Below are 20,371 nucleotides of genomic sequence, written 5' to 3'. Positions count from 1 at the left end.
TCTGTAAAGACCAGAGTGTCCTGGTCTTTACATCATGAGAGCATCATCCGAGCTTCCTGATGGCTTCTCATGTGCTCCTTCTGTTCAATACTTAGCAATGCCCAGACAGTGATAGGAGTCTTCTCTGGTGGCAGCAAGAAACTTAGCAAGGTTGCAGAAGAAAAGACTGACAGGGACTGGCTTTTCTTGTCTTGTATTGATGCACAAACTGAGCTTGAAAGCATGGTGGTGATGCTCGTTAGCATTCAGTTTGCCAGAAGTGGAGGAAGCCCCTAGGAGGAAGAAAAAAAAAAGGTCAAAAATTAGATACCAAAAGCTTAAGCCATCTCTTTAGCATGATAGAGAATTTGAAAATAAAGCATCTGCTCCAGGAGATCATTCTGATCCTCCTTCAGTGTGTTAAATAATCTCCCTCAAGATACATTTTTCCAGACAACAGGGTAGCACCTCATAATTTACCGTGCCACGTACGCCAGAAATGTCTGTAGAAATACAGATCATTTAGAAAGAGAAGCATTTAAAAGGTGGCAACTTGCATGGCTGAATGCAGAGGAAGAGGAGTTGGATCCTGTGGAAAGGCAGATTTTTGAGGGCATTAGAAAGGCCCCCCAAGAGGTTTGTAGTACCACACCATGTTTGCAGCATGGCTAACTCCAAGGCTGGATCCGACAGCTCAGAGGAAAGTTCTCAGTGTCTCCTGGGATGGAGGTGACAGCCTCTCCAGGTTCCAGTACAGCACCATTGTCAGGGGAGACTTTTACCTTCTATCCTGTTGGAATTTCCCTCATTGCAGCTTGTGTGTGTTACCTTGTTTTCTCTCTGTGCATCACTGAGGAGAGTTTGGCTATGTCTTTACTGCCTTTACGCAGTGGAAAACTGCAGTTTTGCACTAAGATGCCACTTAGCCACCTTCTCTATAGGTCAAGGAAAGCCTGTTCACTCAGCCTCTCCTGGTAGGGCAAGTGCCCCCGTCCCCTGCCCTTTGCAGGGGCACTCCACCAAATCCCCTCTGGTTCCTCAGTGTTTTTCTTCTGCCAGGGCTTGATGCAACAGTGTGCATTTCTCTGGAGCACGTGCCTGGAACTCACTCACCTCATCACACCTCTGCATAATTAGTACAATGGGTCAGGATGCTCAAAAGGGCTGAGCACACAGACATTCCCATTCCTTCTGCGGAGGGTTGGTAGTTAGAGCTACTGATGATGGGACCTGTTCACATTCATTTGAAGGGTGACTTGTGTTTAGCTGAGACAGCAGAGCAGTTGAGCAAGTGCCTGACTTCCAGCAGGCTTCCCAGCCAGCAGGACTCTGCAGAAATCATCATGGCTGGGACAGGCAATTTGTTAGCTGGTTCTTTAAAACCAAGACCTGAAGGGCAGATTCCCCTTGTACTGCTGTACAGGGAACCGTGCTGAGTCAGCAGCAGTTTGTCAGCATTCACAAGCATTTCGCAGACAGCTCTGCTCAGCTCCTGGCAAGCATCACACCATGCACTTGATCGTGCGTAAGCTGCTAAATTATTTAATCATCTCAGGCATTAGGAGATTCAGAAAGGCTGAAAGCCAAGGGGAAAATGTCTCCTAAACCATTGCATTGCATAAAGTACTTTGTTAGATCAGCTGATTGACTGGACATTACTACTGAGTGTGTATATCCTGTCATCTGAATGTCTTACTCAGACAAGAAATGGAAAGGTCAGGTCTTGAGGTACTGAAAGTCCTATGTAATGTTTGGGGTGGATGGAGGTGAAATGAAGTGTAATGTGTACCTTTTTCTCAGCCAGAAATAAAACAAGCCATTCATAGCATCATACAAACAGGTTAGGTTTGTGTCTGTGTCTCTAAGTTCCTGTCTGTACCATTTTGTGTCTGTCACTCTAAATTCCTGCTAGCGGTTTTGTGCATCCCTTCCTCCATCTCCTGCCATCCATTCTGCACAGAGGGATCAGTTCAAGCAGGAACTGGCTTGCCCCACAAAGGGTGGCTGAGCCCAGCAGTTTAGTCCAGTCCTGGTCTTCTCTTCTGTTCAGTAGAACACTTCCTCTTTCTGAGTAGGATATCAGGCTGTACAAATAACTCCTGCATTTGTATGGATTGCAAGAAAAATGGAAAGCAGATCTTGGTCATATTATACTCTAATATGTAAACTCTGATCCTGAAGGTAAATCCACCCATCTGGGCTTTTGAACTTGCTCAGAACTTAACTGAAATCCGTGGCCCTGCCCTGAGGCAAAAAGAGAATACTTGAATCATGATTACAGAGCTGAAGGAGCTTTTGGGGTCAAATAGCTCTGGTAAGCTGCAAGCTAATGAACTGGTAGCTGATTCATGCAAAGAGTAGAAATAATTTCCTTAGTTAAAATCTAAGAGTACTGCTAAATCTCTTCTCTGTTCCTGGCCACAAAGGCACAATGTAGCAGCATCATCTTCTGGCAATCTCTTACCTGCTTGGCTCTCTGCTTATGCAGCTAACACCATTGCTGGGATCATCCAAATCTCCTTTTCCTTGGATTTTTTGCATTTATTTTTGCTCTTGCTATTTTCTTCAGGTGTCTACTTACCAAAAAGATATGAAAGAGTTCTGTGCAATTCAGAAAGAAGTATACAATGACGTTCTGGGGCCAATAATAATCTTCTCCATTTTGATATGCAACAAAATTTCTCCAGCAGTACCTGTAATCTAAGAAGAGAGGTACCCAATCACTCTTGATGAAAGGATGCCCAGTTCTTTCTTCATTAACATGTCAGTGAGTCATTTGTTTCTCAGTAAGAATACAGTAAAGGACAAAGATACTCATACAAGGGGTACACAAATAACTACACAAATAAGTTAGTGGAAAGGGGAACCAAAACTCTACAGAGTAGCAATATGTCTAAAAATGAGTTGCCAGAGAGAGAAATTGATCATTGTGGTGGCTTGGGCAACCCTTATCACAAATAGCATGCTCTGGCATAAAGCCAAGAGAGAAGGAATCAGCAAGTGCCAGCAGTGAAAAGGGAAGTGGGACATGCAGTCAGAGCTGGTCAGTCTCTCCTTTTGGCAACCTTGTGCTTGAAAACACAGCTTTGGTAAGACAAGTTGCTTCAATCATGAATCTGTCTGACTTATCCCAATGATCAGGGAAAACCTGGAGTGAGCACTCTAACATTTAGCAGTTTCATATTGACCTTAGTGTTGATAGGATGGCCAGAGCTTCTGTCAATGCTTTGGTGCTATAATCCCAGAGACAGCACCCCCAGTGCAAGTAATGTCCTTTAAGATTATATTTGATCTGATGGGTTTCATAGCTCCACATTCCAGTGGTCAGTATCCACACAGGTGCGTGAGGTTCATCTCTTCAAATGTACATTCCTTACATTCCTTTTTGTGAGTTGCTTGTCTGGACTGTTTCTACAGCCAGACATCACCAGGCAAGCAAGATACACACACAAAAAGGCAAGACATGTGCAAGACACATCTTCTGTGATGCATCATCTGAAAGTGTCCTTTAGACAAGTTTCCTTCTCTTTTCCAGCTACCAAGGGAAACCAATTACTTGATGCAGCTGGCAAGCTGATCTGCATGTGTATTCTAGGAGGGACAGGTTCTGTCTTGCCCAGGGTTTTACACTGCATATAACGGAAGCGTGGATAGCGAGAGAAACCTCCAACCCTCCATGTTCAGATTTGGCAAGAGGAAATGACCATGCTGGTTCTACTGCTGTACAGGACTGAGGAAGAAAAAAGGCAAAAGAGAGTGACATTTTTGCACTCACCAGTCCTCCCCAAAGCCAGTCATCACCTCTGTTACAAACTAAGAGTGCACATAGAACTTTCAATCCACACTTAGACAAAGAGTAGCTGGGTTACCTTCAAGATTCATGATACGTATAGTGACTCCATTCATTATCAGGTTGCGGAGACCTTGTCGGTTCCAAATATAGTGGTGCCGGAACAGCTTGGCTGCATATATTACCAAGGTCACATTTGGGTGTGACCTCAGGAACTCCAGAATCCTTCTGGAGCACTTTCCACAGGGACTAGTTGAAAGGAACCAGGTGATGGAGCAAGAAGTTTGTGGCCTGTCATTGAAATGATTTTCCAGGAAGTTGACTTCAGCATGTTGTTCATGGTTGTTCGAGCACCAGTTCCTCCAGACGGAACCTCTTCTCCACCTGATTTCATACAGCAGGTACACCACCCGTCCATTTTGTCTAGGCGAATAATTTCTTTGGAAGTCTCTTGGCGGTATCTTCCACCTGAAGAAGAATACCAACAGTACTGTGATCCCAGCACTTCAACGATATTTGGACTCTCACTCCCAGCTTTTCCCATCAGAAATGAGCAGCTTGAAGAATGTTGCGATTTAGCGATCTAAACCTGGAATTTGATGAAAACTTCAGAACACCCCCAGCACCTCCTTGAGAACTGTTGGGTGGGTAAGCAACCTCATCGCCACTCAGAGATCAGCACCAGTCAAAGCAGTAAGGCAACTGGAAAAGGAAGATTGAGGAAAGGGATAGTAAGAATAAAAAAAGGCACAAGGCTGTCTCTGGAAATTGCCAAGTAGCTCAGGCAGCAGTGAGTGACAGAGCTACATCTCTTACCCTTGGTTGTTCTCTCTGGATGAGGGACCTGTGTAGAAAAGATTTGTGAGTCACTAAGGATAGCAGGTCAGAAAACAAAATTTCCTCTCCCCTTTCTGTCCAGACCCCTTTCAGTTCTATACACACCCTGACAAATCTCTTTTCTCTAAAAGGGGTCAGTAAGTAATCACTGCATAGCAGGATGGGCACTCTTGGATGCAGGACGTGTGGACTCCCACCTGGAAGTTGAACTTGATGGTTGTTTAAACTATTTTGTACACTAATCCTTGCTCAGTTTAGCACATTATGGTTGATTGTGTGAACACTCAAGTTTAAATTCCCTGATTTCAGCAGTACTGCATCTGTTTTTCTCTGACTAATCAAAGAGCAGAATCAAATGTCTTATCCCTTTAAATCTTCCAAACCACTTCTATGAGACAGGCAAAGCTTGAGCCATTTTCTCATTGGTACTGAGAATCTTGGCAATCTAGACAAAAACATTTCCACAACCGACTTTCCATCTTTACTTAATCTGTAACTTTCTAAAAAACTAAAAAATATCAGGAAAAAAATACTGGTACAGAAAGGAGGGTAAGAAATACATGCAGGGTGGCAACACAGACCTGCCTGATTATACACATTTTATCTTCTATGGTGGCAAGCAACTTTGACCCCATGACTTATTCATCCCTTCCCAGTTGAGGGTCTAGAGGAAAACAATTGCAGGTGATCAAGGCTACTTATTTAAATAAATAAATGGTGGCAAAAAAACATCAATAGGAAATTTAAGGAGATAGGAACTGTCATTTTATTTGATTTTTTTTTTAATTTTAAGTGTATATAAAATAAAAATAATTAATTTTCTCTTTCTTTTTTGTTTTTATGAATTATACATAATATAATAAAGATTTCTCTTAAAATTTACTTAGAATTAAGATACTAAAGGCATTTTTCTGCAGCTTAGGTCTTGCAGATGAGAAATTCTGAATTATACAGAGTAAAATTACATTTTAACATGAAGAAAATAGTTTTCCACATCAACAGAGACAAGATCAACTACTTGCACAGCCTTATTGCCCTGATTCTTTAAGAATATTCTATTTATTTATCACAATGAAAATAAAATAGATGAATACATAAGCTAACTAAGTTGTTCCATTCTTAAATGCCTTTGAGATATCTTTTCTCAATAAAAGTTCTTTTGGATTTTGAATTCTTCCTGCCATACCAAGGTTAACAAAATCATATTAATATTTTGAAGCTGGACCCAAGACTCAAGATACAGTAATGTATTCAAAGGCATAAAACACAAATCCACATCTGTCTCCTGTGTATCCTCATGCCAACAAAACACATTTGTGTTTACACTCCAGTCCTTTAGATACAACTACAGTAAATATCTTGATTATGGAGAAATAGGCCTACCTTTCACATAAATGTACTTACCTCTGGCACTGAGAGCAGCCATGGGTATTTCTGGATTTGTGTGTTGCTTCCTGGGAGACTGGTGCGACTTTATAAGTCTTACATTAGTTTCAGTTTCTATTCCTGAATCATAATACTGATCTTTGGGCCTTATTAATGCTGCTGATTCGCTGAGTATTTCCTTATCGTGACTTTCTTCACACTTACTTGCACTATCCAGCTGGCTGAAGCTGAAAGTAAGCCCCTGGTAGCAAAGAACTGCAAATGGGGGGGATCCCACTCAGAAATTGATCTGGCCTTGAGTACAAGGTTACCTTCCAGAAGCTGGAATTAATAGATGAGCCACTTTTTGCAGTGCAGACAGAAATTACATTTCTTTTTAAACTCTGGCTCCAGAACAGAAAAGCAAATCTTCTCTAGTCACCCCAATGCCACAAGAGAGAAAAGCACCTACACAAATGGCATCAAGCCATATAGCTGTGGCATGGCATGTCACTTTTCTGACACCCAGATGCCACAAGGAAGTTGAACGGAGCCCAGTGGAAAGAGGTAAACAGAAGATATCATGTGCAAAACCCATGAGTCTGTGGAACTCCAGCAGGATTGTGGTTACTGCCATTTCCCTTCATGGGATTTCTCCTGTGGAGTTCCAAGGACCACTCACACCCCCTTGCGCCCAAGTCCTCCCCTAATCAAGGAAGAGACTCAATGTGTGTGACCACTCAGCTGTGGTCAGTGACTGGGCAGCCACTCTCAGGCTGACTCTAAGCAAGCTTCCCACCATCCAGGAGAGTTTGGCAGAGGACACCTTGTTGTGAGGGAACATCCAGATATTTTTGAATATCACAGCTGAGAAGATCTCTGTACTCATGTGGACACTGAGAGCAAGATCTGAGCCATGTGTGGAGTATCTGCAGAAGCTATTGTTCATTATATCAGCTCACTAATGCAAATAGAACAGGCATTTTCCAGTGCCCTGAGAAATCTGCTCAGCATTATGAACTGGACATCACCTTACTGTGATCAGTTCTGTAATTCTCACAAGATGCAGCAAAAAAATACTTCCCATTTAATCTGAAAAATTACTGAAACAATGCTGGTTTCTAGTGAGAAGCTTTCCTCTGACATACTCAAAACTGGCTTGCAGAGGAAAGGGATTACAAAAGAATTCTTCTCATGGCTTAGGTAGAATCAGTCTCTGTTACTCATAGTTTTTTCTGGTTTTGTGACACAATTATTTTTGGCCTCATGCATGATGTAGAGATTGCCTTCCTTGGTGCTCAGCCCGATGTGGGATTTTAAAGCTAAGGGAGTGATTTATTTGTATTCTCTGCAGCAAGCTCTCAGTATTCTATTGTCAAAAAGTATTCAGTTTTCTGCCAGGGCAGAAAAAAACCCCGAAGTGTATATGAATGGTGAAGTTCAGAGGGAGTAGGGATTCAGGCACTGGCAGGACTCGCTGTCAAGGAGAAGACTGGTTGTGGCAGGTCATCAGGCAGTGCCAACACAGAGTTTGCCCTCGGGGCCTCTTCTGCTGAAAGGTCAAGCCTCACTTCTCAACGCAGAATTGTTCCCTGGTGGTTGCATTATTTCCTACCATAGAAGAGTGAAGGGGAGCAACTCAAACACTCAAGAGATTGTTGAAACAAAAATATGATTAAGCAAAAACATGATTGGCTAATATGGTTTTGAGTTCGTGGGCATGATTCTCAGTGAGAGGAGGAATGCTTTGGTGCTGTAGCACTCCCTTCACCGCCCTGAACTTACAGTACCTATTTACAAATAAGCAGGTGTGAATTAGGCTTAGAGGCTATTAGTCTGATCTGCAAGGAATGGCTTGATTAGCAGAAGTAGTTCCTGACAGAAAACCAGCAACGTGCCACAGAAAGTGGAGAAACAAAAATGTCTAAGCAAGGAATCAGCAATGCAACATTTTCAGGTGTCTCCAGGAAGGTGAATGTGCTGTATGAGATGATGGAAAGCCAAAATGAAAAAAAAAAATTTTTTTTGAAATATTTCTCTGTTAGCCTAATGTGAGAAGATGAATACCTTCCAAATTCAGTAGTTGCTTTAACCCTAATAAAATCAGGAAGACAAGGTTGCCACACAAGTGAATTTTCATACTTCTAGAAGAACTTGCACGTTCTGTTTGTGGGGACCAGGCTTCAGTGAGTCAAGAGGAGGATGATGGCCTTCAGAAGGATGGTACAACTAGGTGGAAGACCTGTTCTTTGGTTTTTATGAGCAACCAGTAGTAATCCCTTTAAATTTTTACATGCCTGTAGCAAGGGTTATCTGTATGGGTGGAGTGTCGTATTTTTACTGTGGTAAAAATTTTTATTCTACTTCTCATGCAGTCAGTTATATCCCCTTTCAGAAGCTGCTTACGGTAATGTAAGAGATAAATGTGGAAGTGGTTTGTGATGCTGAACTGTTGGTAACGCCTGAATATATCTCAACCACTCCAGCAAAAGGATTTTTTTTTAAATAACCATAATTCTCATATGTATGCCTCATGAACCTGAATACATTTTGGAGGGACATACACAGCAAAGGGCACATAGAATGGTGGAGAGACACTTACTCATGCCTCCTTTAAACACCAGGTTCCTTAGACCTTCATGAGAATATTCCCTTTGGTGGTAGTAGAGACATGCTGTGTACATATGACCAGATTCACCAGGGAAAATAATCTAAAAGTGCCACAATTTCTTCAGAACATTTTACGAAGGGCCTCCAGGATATATACTGAGTGAGAGAGAGGTGGACAGAGCATCACGGAGTTAGGTCCCTTCAGATGTCTCCCAGGAAAGAGAATGCAGGAAAACAGGTCTGCAGCATGACTATTACAGAGGTGTTGCCTGCTGATGTACCACTCCCTTTTCTCAAGCATCTTTTAGCTTATCTGACACTCGAAACCCAAGGCATGCATCTGGTAACAAATGTGGACTGAGACAGAGTCCTAGAAATGGAAATATGTGGAAGAAATTAGGGAAGATGGACAGGTTAGAGGAGAAAGAGGAGCACAGAAGAAAAGTTAAATCAGACATCAAAGAAGATAAAAAGGGACAAGGTTTGAATCAGCTAAGATCCTAGTTTGCAAATCTCTGAAGGTTTTACAGGTACTGAGCTTTTTATTCTCTGGCTGGATAATCTATTGGAAAGAGGTGAGAATCACCCAGTGGAAATCTGGAAGCAGAGAGAAAGGTTACATTTAAATGTGACAAAAGCCTGGGGTTTATCCTACAGAGGTTTAAGTCTCAGCCTCCACTAACAGGCTGCCTCCTGGACTTAATTTGAAATGGTAAATCCTGTGTTAGTTCAAGTCTTCCGCTGCTGACACATTTGACAGTAAAAGGAAAATCCACTGTGTGTTTACTTGGATTTAATGGAGTTTTCTCAGTCGGTATCTATATATTTTTATGGAAAGAAAAACCACACAGAGCCTTTTGAGATTTATTCTGTGACGTCCACATGTAAAAAAGGCTAAAATGTGTTTATGTATGAACCTTTATGTATGAATTCACACTCGTGCAGATATTTACGGGTATGTGTATGTACAATAATGCAATAATGCATATAAACACAAGCTTGTAGATACACAAATACACCTCCTTGTTAGCATATTACTTTGCAACTCTGATAAGCACACCCACCCATGACTCTTATCTCTCCCAATACCTTTGCTTTCATTTTCTCTGAAGACCGTACAGCGTCACCATACTTTACCAAGACTTACTCAGCCTCCATATGTGGAAACCGAAACACAAGAGATTAAGATAACTGGTGGCACCCTGCCACTACTGGGTGAATTTTATGAGGCTGACTCTGAACAGTGAAGTGGAATGGCAGCCAGCCACAAGGATGTGCAGGCAGAGCTCAGATCCAGGCAAAGTGAAAAATAATTAGCTAGTGGGAAGGACTTATCTGCATGCTTACTTCAGTAACAAAACATCCTGATATCCTAGTAATATAATTCTTTCACATTACTGGTGAGGTTGTAGAAATCAAAGAATTTCCCAGCTCATTAAAGATACTTCATGAGGAGTCAGTGTGGAAAGAAAAAGCTGCAAGTGAAAGTATCTGTATTTTGGAATGTTTTTCTACTCTAAGCAGTCCTTCTACAGTCTTCTCACACTACTTTGAGTCACAGAAGTTATATATATATATCTTTCTGATTTTGCTTCATTTCCGTGTCTTTGTTTCAATGCACACACTTTGTCAAAGCACGAAGCAGAGCAGTAAGTACCCCCAAACCCTGTGGGGATTAGTGTCCAAGCCCTGCTTGAGAGCCTGTGTCAGTCATCACACAACCAGCAGAGCTTTAAATATGAGAGGGACCACATAACCAGGTGGACTTCACTTGAGAGAAAGCAATGATTTTCTATAGGTTGTACCAAGGAGAGTGTTCAGAACAGCTCTAGGAACTTGCAGCTCTGAGATTTTCTTTTCCAGGTACCCAGGGATTGCTCAATGACAATATATGGTAAACTCTCCCCAAAATTCACCTGTAAAAGGTAGCTGTCATGGGAGGCAAAACCTCCATCAAAAGCAGAAAACATCTACCAGGACCAGGCATTACAACCATTGGGCACCATCAAGGATGGAGTTAATTTTCTTCATTGCAGTCCATACTAAACATATCAGTTCCTGGGCCGTCTGTGGGCAGTGTGTCAGTGGAAGCCACAAGTGAGGGCGGTCTTGTTTTGTTCTTTTTTTATTGTGAAAACAATTTGGGGTTCTTCCTTGCTCGTGACCTTGGAATGTCATAAGCTTGCTTTGGACAAAAGCTGGATGTGATGCGAAAGGGCTGAGCATGGCAAGACAAGATCAACAGGACAGTGTAAACAAGAACTAAGGAAAATTAACCTTTGCACAGGCATGGCATCAACAACCACCCCCACAGCTGCTGGGAAGGTTTTACTGTGATATCCTTTATTTGGCAGCCTGTGCCAACAACTAGTTAGATTGGAGACTGAAAGGGAAACACTTGGTACATTTTATAAATTTTGTTCAGCAGTTTCACATCATCTCTGTTTCTCTTTCCCACCCCTCCATAACAACTTTTGTGATCAGTTTTCTCTGCCTCTCTAAAGACACCTTAAAAGCACAAGGGGTCTCCATCTAGTGGCCCACTTCCAGGATGGACTTGCAAATACAAATAATTACTTACTTGTTTTAGCTATCTGAGAGGAGATGATGAAATGCAATGACCATGGGTACTGTAATTATCATTCCACAGACACACCTCTTGGTGGACTGAGGATTTGCATCTGTTGAACAGAGCATCTGTGGACTTTTGAAGCTGAGTTTTAAAATCAAGTGCTGCTGTTGGTTACATGTTAGAGTTCCCACTAAAACAGTGGAAAATCCTCTAGGTTAGCACAGTCTTTCTAATGCAGGCTAGTGTTTCAGTGATTAATGATGAGGCATTATTACAGCAAGAACTGACACTTACTGTGATTAGCTGATCAGTTTAAAACAGAGACAAGTGCTTATTTACATGGCTAACTATAAGATTCTGGAATTTTCTGCTCCAGTAAACTGTGGACGCAGATGGCAGGACAGGGTGAAACTAAGTCCATATATGGACCGTGAGATGCAGCCTTCCCAAATGGAGTCATTGTGGGTATTGAGGCAGTGGGACAGATAATGACAAACCACAGCTGGTGGCCAGGATTGTCTGCTCTCTGTAGAAAACAACCCCTCTGTCACTGCTAGATCCAGTGTCTGGACTGTGCTTTCTGCCCTGATGGGGCATTTTCTGTGGTTTTAAGTTCACTTCTTGAATCATGAGGTAGGAAACAAGGCTATCTGAGAAGACAGCAAGTCTCCAGAGACGCTCCTTTTGGCATCCTGCCCATCTCTTGCCAGATGATGGGCCCTGGGACTCCAGGACCCGTGTTGGAAGACCACAGCTGAGGGGATGATAAACCCAGAGTCAACTTTGAACTGGTTCAAGAGCGGCTGCCCCAGATGGATGCACACAAATCTATGGGGCCTGACAGGGTTCATCCCAAGGCACTGAAGGAGCTGACCAATATCATCACAGGACCTTGCATTGTTTTTCAATGGTCTTGGGAGCCTGGGAAGGTTCCAGATCAAGTGGAAGATGACAGTGTTTTTCCAACATTTCAAGAATGGTAAGAAGGAAGACCCGAGTAATTGCAGGCCTGCCAGTCTCACTTCAGTGCCTGGTAAAGTTATGGAGAAGGTTATTCTGAGAGAGAATTATCAGGTCCTGAGAGGCATGTCCTGGACCACTCTGAGGCAGCCAACATTTGGAATAGCCTTGGGCTAAATTAAGGCAAAACAACACCAAGCAATCAATTAGAAAGTTTTATTTATGGGCTGCAGCAATTACAACGGTATTATCAGTTCAACAGCCTGTAGCAGCAACAATGTAAACCTTTCTGAACAGCCTGCAGATTTAACCTTTCTGAACAACATGTGGCAACAGTGATCCCTGGGCAGCCTGTGACAGCAGTGAGTTAAACTTTTAAGCAGAGGCAGAAAGGAAGAAGGAAAGATAGAAAAATAGAGGTAGTACAAAACAGACCTGACCTTGTCCAGATTCTAAATACAGAAAGGTATTTTGTTTTCATGTTTCACCAAAGAAAGGATATATGTGTCATATTGCTAACAACACTTTGTTAGTGAGGCTCAAGGCCCCTTGTTCAGGCCTCAGTACTTTACCTTCAGGATAAAATGTCCAGCACACAGCAAGATAAGTCCACAGGGCTCTGGGTGAGCAGCTGGCTGATGGCTCAAAAAGTTACAGCCAATGGGTTTACATCAGACTAATGACCTGTCACCACTGAGGTTCTTTGGGGCTCATTTTTACAGCCAGCGATCTTAAATGTTCTTATAAATCATCTCTATGGGGGAATCAAATGTAGGAACCAAAACTAAGTAATCTTGCCAATGACAAACTAGGAGCATCTGTGGATTCCCTTGAGGGTAAAGAGGCCCTGCAGAGAGATCTGGATACTGAAGAGCTGAGCAGTCACCAATTGTATGAAATATTACAAGAGCAAGTGCTGGATTCTCCACTTGGGACTGGGTAATCCTGAAATGTATGTAATCCTGAAACCACTGATCAGCGACAGGACTGGTGTAAATGGAATGAAGCTGCATTAGTGGATGTTCAGCCTGGACATTAGGAAAAGGTTCTTCACTGGTGTCAAAAATTAAAGCCCACTCCTCTAAAATTTGTAAGAGTTTTAAGAAATGACAATAGGAGATAATCATAAAGTAAAACTTACAGCATACGCTGGGTGCATGGCCACAGCCACCTCTTCTGTCTGCAGTCTTTTATAGTGTTACAGTTGTATTACTTACTCAGATAATTTTGCAGATTTATTCTGGGCTGGTTGACTACAATCTTGCTGCAGATTTTTGCAGCGTTTGCACAATTCAATAGTTGCAGACATTGGCAGTCTAGGGTGGTCTTCTGATGGTCTTCTGATGCCATTTTAAGCTTGGTACTCTTCCTTTATGGTCTTCTGCTCTTCACTTATGCTATCTTGGATATATATTTTGCAATAATAATCATATCTTAAAATACACCTTTCACAAGCCCACTTACATCTTGTAAAAGCCTTATTTCCCCTTCTACATGGCCCTCAAGCAATTACAAATTTTACCACACTTAAAAGCAATTTGAGACTTACACTAATTATCTAAAAACAATTACTATTTTATAATTAAACCAAACAAATTATAGTGAAAGTCAACTACTACATAACTGTTTATAACATGGATGATGATTTTAGTCATGTTGTTTAGTTTTAGGTAGTCATGCAAGGAGAAGGACTTGATGATCTTTTGCATCTCTTTCAACTTGAGATATTCTGTGATTCTTTGATTCTACAAATGAAGACCCTGAAATGGAAATAGAAGTATGACATCTAGATCTCCAATTGCACTTTGAACCTGCTGTGATTTGAAATGGACATAGCAGAAGCAGTCTATTAGTTGTAGTAGCCCAAGATGTTACTTTTCCACATGTGCAATACAAAATGGATTTCCCAAAAAAACAATGACCCACATAGCCATAGGTTTCTTTCACTCTCGTTCACTAAAAATAGAATTTGTCAAAAAATTCTAATACATTGCAATCAAAATGCTGAAGTACTTATATTAGTTTTGCTAGAATTTTTTAAAATACAGTCCTTCCCAGCCAAGGAGGTGGACCTATTCATCCAAGCAAAGTGTCTTGGCTCCAGGGCCACAAACTTTCAGCACTGTTGTTGAACACACCTTTCTCTCTCCTGCCTTTCAGGAGGTCTGGCACAAAACAAAAGCAAAGCCTGAATTTTCACAGGGCACAGACATTCTGTTTTGAATGGCTTTTCTCATCTCACAGGAACTGTACCCTTCCCACCAGTCACAGAAGTTACTGAATGGAATTTGGAATGGTCTTTAATGAAGCATGCAGGGGCCCAGTAACTGGGGGGGGGTCAGACCACTGCAGACATTGAGAGAAAGAGGCTGAGTAGCACCATTTAGCAAACCGAAACCCCCGCTCGGAACCAGGTTAAAAAGGAATCTGGTGGAGGGTTTCTGAGATGAGACTGGAGTTCCAGGTAAAAATCAAGGAATTTCCCACCCAGGATCCCAAAGGAGAAAAACTGCACTCATAGCTTTCCTTCATAATATTGTTGCCTTTTTCAACCTGAAAATGAAACCTGAGATAATTTTAGTATAGGAGGTAACATAAAAGTGCATTTTTATTTGGAGGCCTCCAGGGGCAGTTATGGAGAATGTCCCCAAAATTCCCCCCACATGAGGTGAATATAGTTTTGATTTGTTTTAGGAAATTAGCATAATTGATAAAAAGACCCAATTAGGAGGACAAGTGGTAATGCAACTCCCCCCCCAGGTCAAGTTCCTTCTCTGGAGCCCTCCCCTGATACTAGCTGTATTTGTTTATGAAAATATGTCTCAAAGACCTTGTTCTCAACCTTGGTTCCCAGGAAGAACCAAGATAGGAAACAGGCCTTGTGCCCCTGGGTCTTGGAGCTCTGGAATTTGTTTTGTCTTCCTGCCTAGGGAAAGGGCACAGAAAAATACTGAGAAAACTAGCTGGAATACAATAATAGGCTACAGAGCTCCAAATATATGGGCAAAGAATACAGAGAACATTTAAAAGAAAAAAAGGCAAAAACCAGGATGGCATCAATATGATGGAAAAATATCCACAGTGCTTCTCTCCCAGTGGGATAGGATAGTTCCCATGATTTTAGTACATTACTTTTCTCAAAAGCCTGCTGCAGTGCTCTTTAAAGTCCAACTAGAACTACATGTGAACAAGGGCTTCTTTCCTGCTCTTTACAGCTCAGTTGCCCCAGACTGCAAATCATTTCATGTGATCCCGTCTGTCTCTCAGAGTGTACCTGAAGGATATCTTCGAGCCGTGAACGATTCCTCTCTATCGCTGATTCAAAGTTCCTGGGTGAGAAATGATAGTCGACACCTGGTTGTATAAAGGTCTCCCAACAGTAATTATAGTCTGGAGAAATAAAAGCAAGATAATTAAACTGAGTTTGTTCAGATGCCAGAGAAGCTCAGGGAACAAGACTTCTTAAGCTCTTCCTTGTGTCCATATCACAGAGACAGCTTGGCCATGGATAGGATAGCTGATGGATGCTGTCCACTCCGTATTTGGAACCAATGCCATTCACTCTGGGCAATTTTTTTCCCTCCCTTAACTGCAGAGGAGCTCTTCAGCCAGCCTTATCCCAGCAACTACATTTAGGACAAGGGAGAAGGACCATATCCCCCATTCACTCAGGAGTGACATAAGGATAGTATCTCTAAACAAAGGAGAATTTTCATACAGATCTGGATGCTGAGGGTCCTGCCCCTCTTCTCCTGCACTACTTAAACATCTTTTTTTGGGATGTGACTCTCATTCACTGCATGGTGATGGCTGTGCCCCCAACAAAGTTGAGCAGACATAGGGCACCATAGAAGCAAGCCCATACCCAATTCACCCATGCACAAAGTTCACTAGCTCACCCCTCCCCAGTCCCACAAAGCATGGGAAACCTTGCCTTCAGCTTCCATGAGTTCAATGGTTACTCCCGGCGAGTTGGCAAGTTCCATCAGGCCTCTGCGGTTGCTTGCACAGTCTACGTAGTAGAGCCGTGCTATGCGTATGTCTATGTTCACATTGGGTTGCTCCTCCAGGAAATCCTGTATTATGTTGCAGCACTGCCCACAGGGGCTCCAGGACAGGTACCAGGTCATGTCACAGATATTGTAGCTTCTTGGCTCAAAGATTTCCTCCAGGAAGTACTGTTCTGCATGGGAATCGTTACTATCATCATTTCTGACCCAGTGTTGCCAAAACTTGTGACTCCCACGCCACTGAAGCTCACAGAGTAGGTATGTCTCGTGTGGATACTTGCGGGGATCAAAGTGTTTTCTTAATGCCCTCTTAGATATGTACATGCTGAAACAGAAGAAAAAAATTCAAGGAATCACTGGTTACAACTTTGTTTTCAGTAATACTCCATTAAAAAGGGGGAAGGTGGAGGAAATCAGAGGAGAAAGGAAAATGGAGAGGCAGGCAGGCACCAGGCAGGGTAAAGGAACTAAAGGAACCAAACCCTGAACTGTTAATTCTCCCCTCATCTACAGCTGCATGCAAAACTTTCACCGCCTTCCCCCTCCCTATGCCTGTCCTCTTCCCCATCAGTGGGAGTATTTCTAAAAGCTCTCTATATTTTTTGTATGTCAGACATTTTCACAACGCTCCCATGTAGCCCTTTTCAAAGTAGGGAGCTGTTGTGAATTTTGTAAAAACTAATACAAAAAAATAAAAGGAAGAAAATAAAAGCACTGATACACTATGAAGCTGAATATTTTTCCTTACTGGATTCTCTTGCTGTTTGTACTTTCATAAGGATTAGCACAGTCAGCACCATCCTACATGAGAGAAGAGGAAAGAAGTGCTTTATGCAAAAAGATGCAACTCTTAGGATGGATATTTTCTGATTCAGAAAGGACCTCTAAATATTGTCAGTTAAGGACCTCTACAAAGACTGCCAGTAGTCTTGAATATATCTTTTATACTCGGTAATTATCCATAATGCATAAATAATGAAATCTCCAGAGGCACTATGTAGCCTTTGCACAATTGCCTAATATAGATTTATATGAGAATGCACTTCAGATATACATTTTTCCACATTAGAATAATTCAGAGTAAATCCAGTAGACAACTGATCAGATTCTGAAGAGAGAAGCTGTAAATCTGTAAATTGCTTTATAGATTAGTACTCATTAGTAACAAAAACCAACAAACAAACAAAAACCCAAACCAAACAAACAAACAAAAACATAACAAAAAAAGTCGCAAAAACCCCCAGTCGGAACTAGGGACAAATGAAATCTTTCAGAAAAAGTAACTGTCACATATTCTCTATATGCAGGACTTATCACCTATGTAAAAAAATATCACATTTATCTGGGTAAGTCAGAAGGCTTTGTCTTCTTACCCTGTCTTCTTCCTCATCCCAGCCTCCTTCACATTAAAATACACATGCACACAAACCAGTTTATAAATCACGGGGTGTGTCTCTCTTTATCGTCTCCATATAAACTCCATTTATATCAACCAAAGAAACCGCACATGCAGATTTATTTATCAGACTTTCTACTGAATTTATGTAAATGTAATAATAAATGTAAATGTCACCAAATATTTAATTATGGTACAGGAATAACTATTTTATTATACATAATTCCTTTAGTATGTTGTTTAAAAAAACACTAAGAGAGACAAAATTGAAGCACAGACTCAAATTTTATGCTTTCTCATTTGAGGCGTTAAAAGACATGCACTTTTTCTATTTATATTATGTTATTTGGAAGTTAATGTCTATTAGCTTAAATTTATGTAAAACTCGATTTTAGGGAACATATATATATATATATATAATATAATTATATTATATGTTCACAATAAATATATAAAATATGTGACTAGTTGAAGTTTACCAAAGAAAATTCAATAAACTCCCAATATTCAAGCCAAGTCAGTTAATCTAATTTTTACCAAAGATACCTTTAAGGTTTTGGAAAGCAATGTCACAACAGATTACAGAGACCTGATTCGTTCAAAGGTGCCTGTAGATGTTCCCGTCTGATAACACACAAGTTAAAACTTCAAAGTCTTACTTAAGCACCCTCTTGCCTGTGTTTTGGCCATAAAATATTGCACTCTGGACAAGCTATTGCAACGGGTGTCCTGTGTCCAGGGACATAAAGCTATTTCTTTAGAACAATCTTGAAATACACTAATCTTCAAGATACTGACATCTTAGGGATGTGTTGAGCCAAGTGAAATTTATGGTGCAATCAACTTAGCAAAATATGACCAAAAGTCTGCATTCTTGTTAATATTTGCTACAGCTGTTACTTGCTATTCTTAAATAGCAGATTAATGAAAATTTAAACAACACTACCAGAAGGACAAATGAGAAATTTTTAAACCATGACAAAACATTCACACACTATAGAATATATACAGAAAGGCAGTATTCATTTTTCTCCCCAAGTCAGATAAGAGAATACTTAAATTGTGAGTTTACAGATACATTGCCCAAATTCATGCAATCATCTCAACTATTTTTTAAATTTTTTGTAGTTATCACCAAGTGTCCTTCCTATTCAGCGTTGTTATGCATGGTACACATAGACCCTAACTCAAAAAAAATTGATCACATAACAGCTATTGATACAAATATGAGACAAAATTCATAGTCAGCAAATAATTAAATATATATAGAAGAAAACATTATTATTTTTCTTTCTAGATCAGGTTCGTCAATCTCACAGAGGTGAATTTGTAATCCTTTCAGAATATGAGAGCTGCAGAGAAACACACTGTAAAGTACAACTAATAATTCAAAAGGTGGATTGTGCCCCAAAACGTTTAGAGGAATTAGGGCATAAAATGGCAGAGGGATGACAGCCAACGGAACTATCTCCTAGGCCATATTTTCTTTTTTATTAATATGCAGCTGCTATGTAAAAGTGCATTAAACCTTGAAGATGTATTGACTGATTACAAAATACAAAATTTAAAATGTCTTATTTATATATTTCCTACTATATGGTCCCACTTGAACAGGAATGCAAAGAGATTATTTTAAGATGTACTAATTTTCACAAAAACAGCTCCTAATACGAATATCTCTCTTACTAAAACTGTGTAATAAACTGCACCATCGTAGATATTTAATAATTTTCCTTCCTTCCTCTTACACTTTTTATTAGAAACTATTTAAAACTCTTCTCGTTGCAAGATAATAATAGTAATAATGATAATGTCTAAAAATACATGAGCATAAATCTGTCAAAACTTCTTTAACCCACATTTTTTGTCCCTTGCTAATGCTCTGCACAACCGAGGCACTTCTTTACTAAACTTTGCATTAAAACTTCCCCCTCCCTCGAACAGAAAATGGTCTGAGACTCTTTATTTTGGGTGATAACAGCTGTCTCAAGACCTCGAACCTGCCGAGCAAGGAAGAGGCATTTTCAGCTTCTCCTGCAGCCCAGCGTCGGGGCGAGCCAGTTCCCTCCTTAGCCCTTCCCCAGCACCCCCTCTCTTCCCTGCGCTTTTGTCAGTACCTGTTGCTCCTCAATGGTTTATGGCTCCCGGGACAGCTTCTAAGCCACTGGGAACTTCCCCGACAGGCTCAGACCCCTCAGGCTCAGTGCAGCGCCTCGTCCGCTGCGGTTACCCTGGGGACAAAGGTCCCGCTCAGATGCGCTGCCAGCAGCACTGCCCTCGCCCTTCCCCAGGCGCGGCGGAGCCGGCACGGACACAAAGCCCTCCCCCGGGGCTGCAAAGCGAGGGACGCCCTTGGGTCGAAGCAGCAGCAACAGCACCGAGCTGAATCTGGACTGCTTTCTTTTTCTTTTTTTTTTCTTTTTTTTTTTTTTTCTTTTTTTTTTTTTTTTTTTTTACCCTCTCATCTTTTACCCTCTCATCTTTCTCCTGTACATGGCTTCTCCTTTCCCGGTGGACTCTCCTCCTTTCTGTCCCTGCTGCAGACGGGGCTCGACGCACGCACCAAACACAAAGCACACCCCCAGGCTCCGCTGGCACAGGTTGATGAAAGAGAAAACAGGAGAACTTGGCCTGACCACAATTGGTGCCTCTTAATGACGTATCCAAACATGCCTGCCCCCAGCAGTGCTCTCTCCTCCTTTCCTCACACCTTATCTGAGCTGCAGGGGGTTCCAGTTTAAAAACATAATAATTGAACCATGTCTTTGAAGCCTGCTTCTAAGTTTCAGACTGATGATAATGCTTCCTTGGCAGAAAAACATGATTTGCTCTTCTGTGTAGGCCACCCCTCC

At 41.4% G+C, this 20,371-nt stretch overlaps 2 protein-coding genes across 2 annotated transcripts; both read right to left on the bottom strand.

Moving 5' to 3' along the window:
- Nucleotides 1–245: 245 nt before the first annotated feature.
- On the bottom strand, nt 246–8,577 carry LOC128803151 (C->U-editing enzyme APOBEC-1-like). Its single transcript, XM_053969804.1, has 6 exons — nt 8,574–8,577; nt 6,197–6,247; nt 4,586–4,613; nt 3,849–4,237; nt 2,561–2,679; nt 246–272 (listed from the first exon to the last, which is right to left on the bottom strand). Exons 1-6 carry the CDS (start codon nt 8,575–8,577, stop codon nt 246–248), a joined length of 618 nt encoding a protein of 205 aa, XP_053825779.1.
- Nucleotides 8,578–12,315: 3,738 nt separating this feature from the next.
- LOC128804326 (C->U-editing enzyme APOBEC-1-like) lies at nt 12,316–20,100 on the bottom strand. Its single transcript, XM_053971998.1, has 4 exons — nt 19,992–20,100; nt 16,048–16,448; nt 15,388–15,503; nt 12,316–13,873 (listed from the first exon to the last, which is right to left on the bottom strand). The coding sequence occupies exons 1-4, from the start codon at nt 20,012–20,014 to the stop codon at nt 13,859–13,861; spliced, it is 555 nt and encodes a 184-aa protein (XP_053827973.1). The 5' UTR covers nt 20,015–20,100; the 3' UTR covers nt 12,316–13,858.
- Nucleotides 20,101–20,371: the final 271 nt, after the last annotated feature.

The sequence above is a fragment of the Vidua macroura genome, chromosome 2, assembly GCF_024509145.1.
Source record: "Vidua macroura isolate BioBank_ID:100142 chromosome 2, ASM2450914v1, whole genome shotgun sequence".
Lineage (NCBI taxonomy): Eukaryota > Metazoa > Chordata > Aves > Passeriformes > Viduidae > Vidua > Vidua macroura.
The sequence above is the reverse complement of the archived record's forward strand: the minus strand, read 5'-3'. Positions and strand labels throughout refer to the sequence as shown.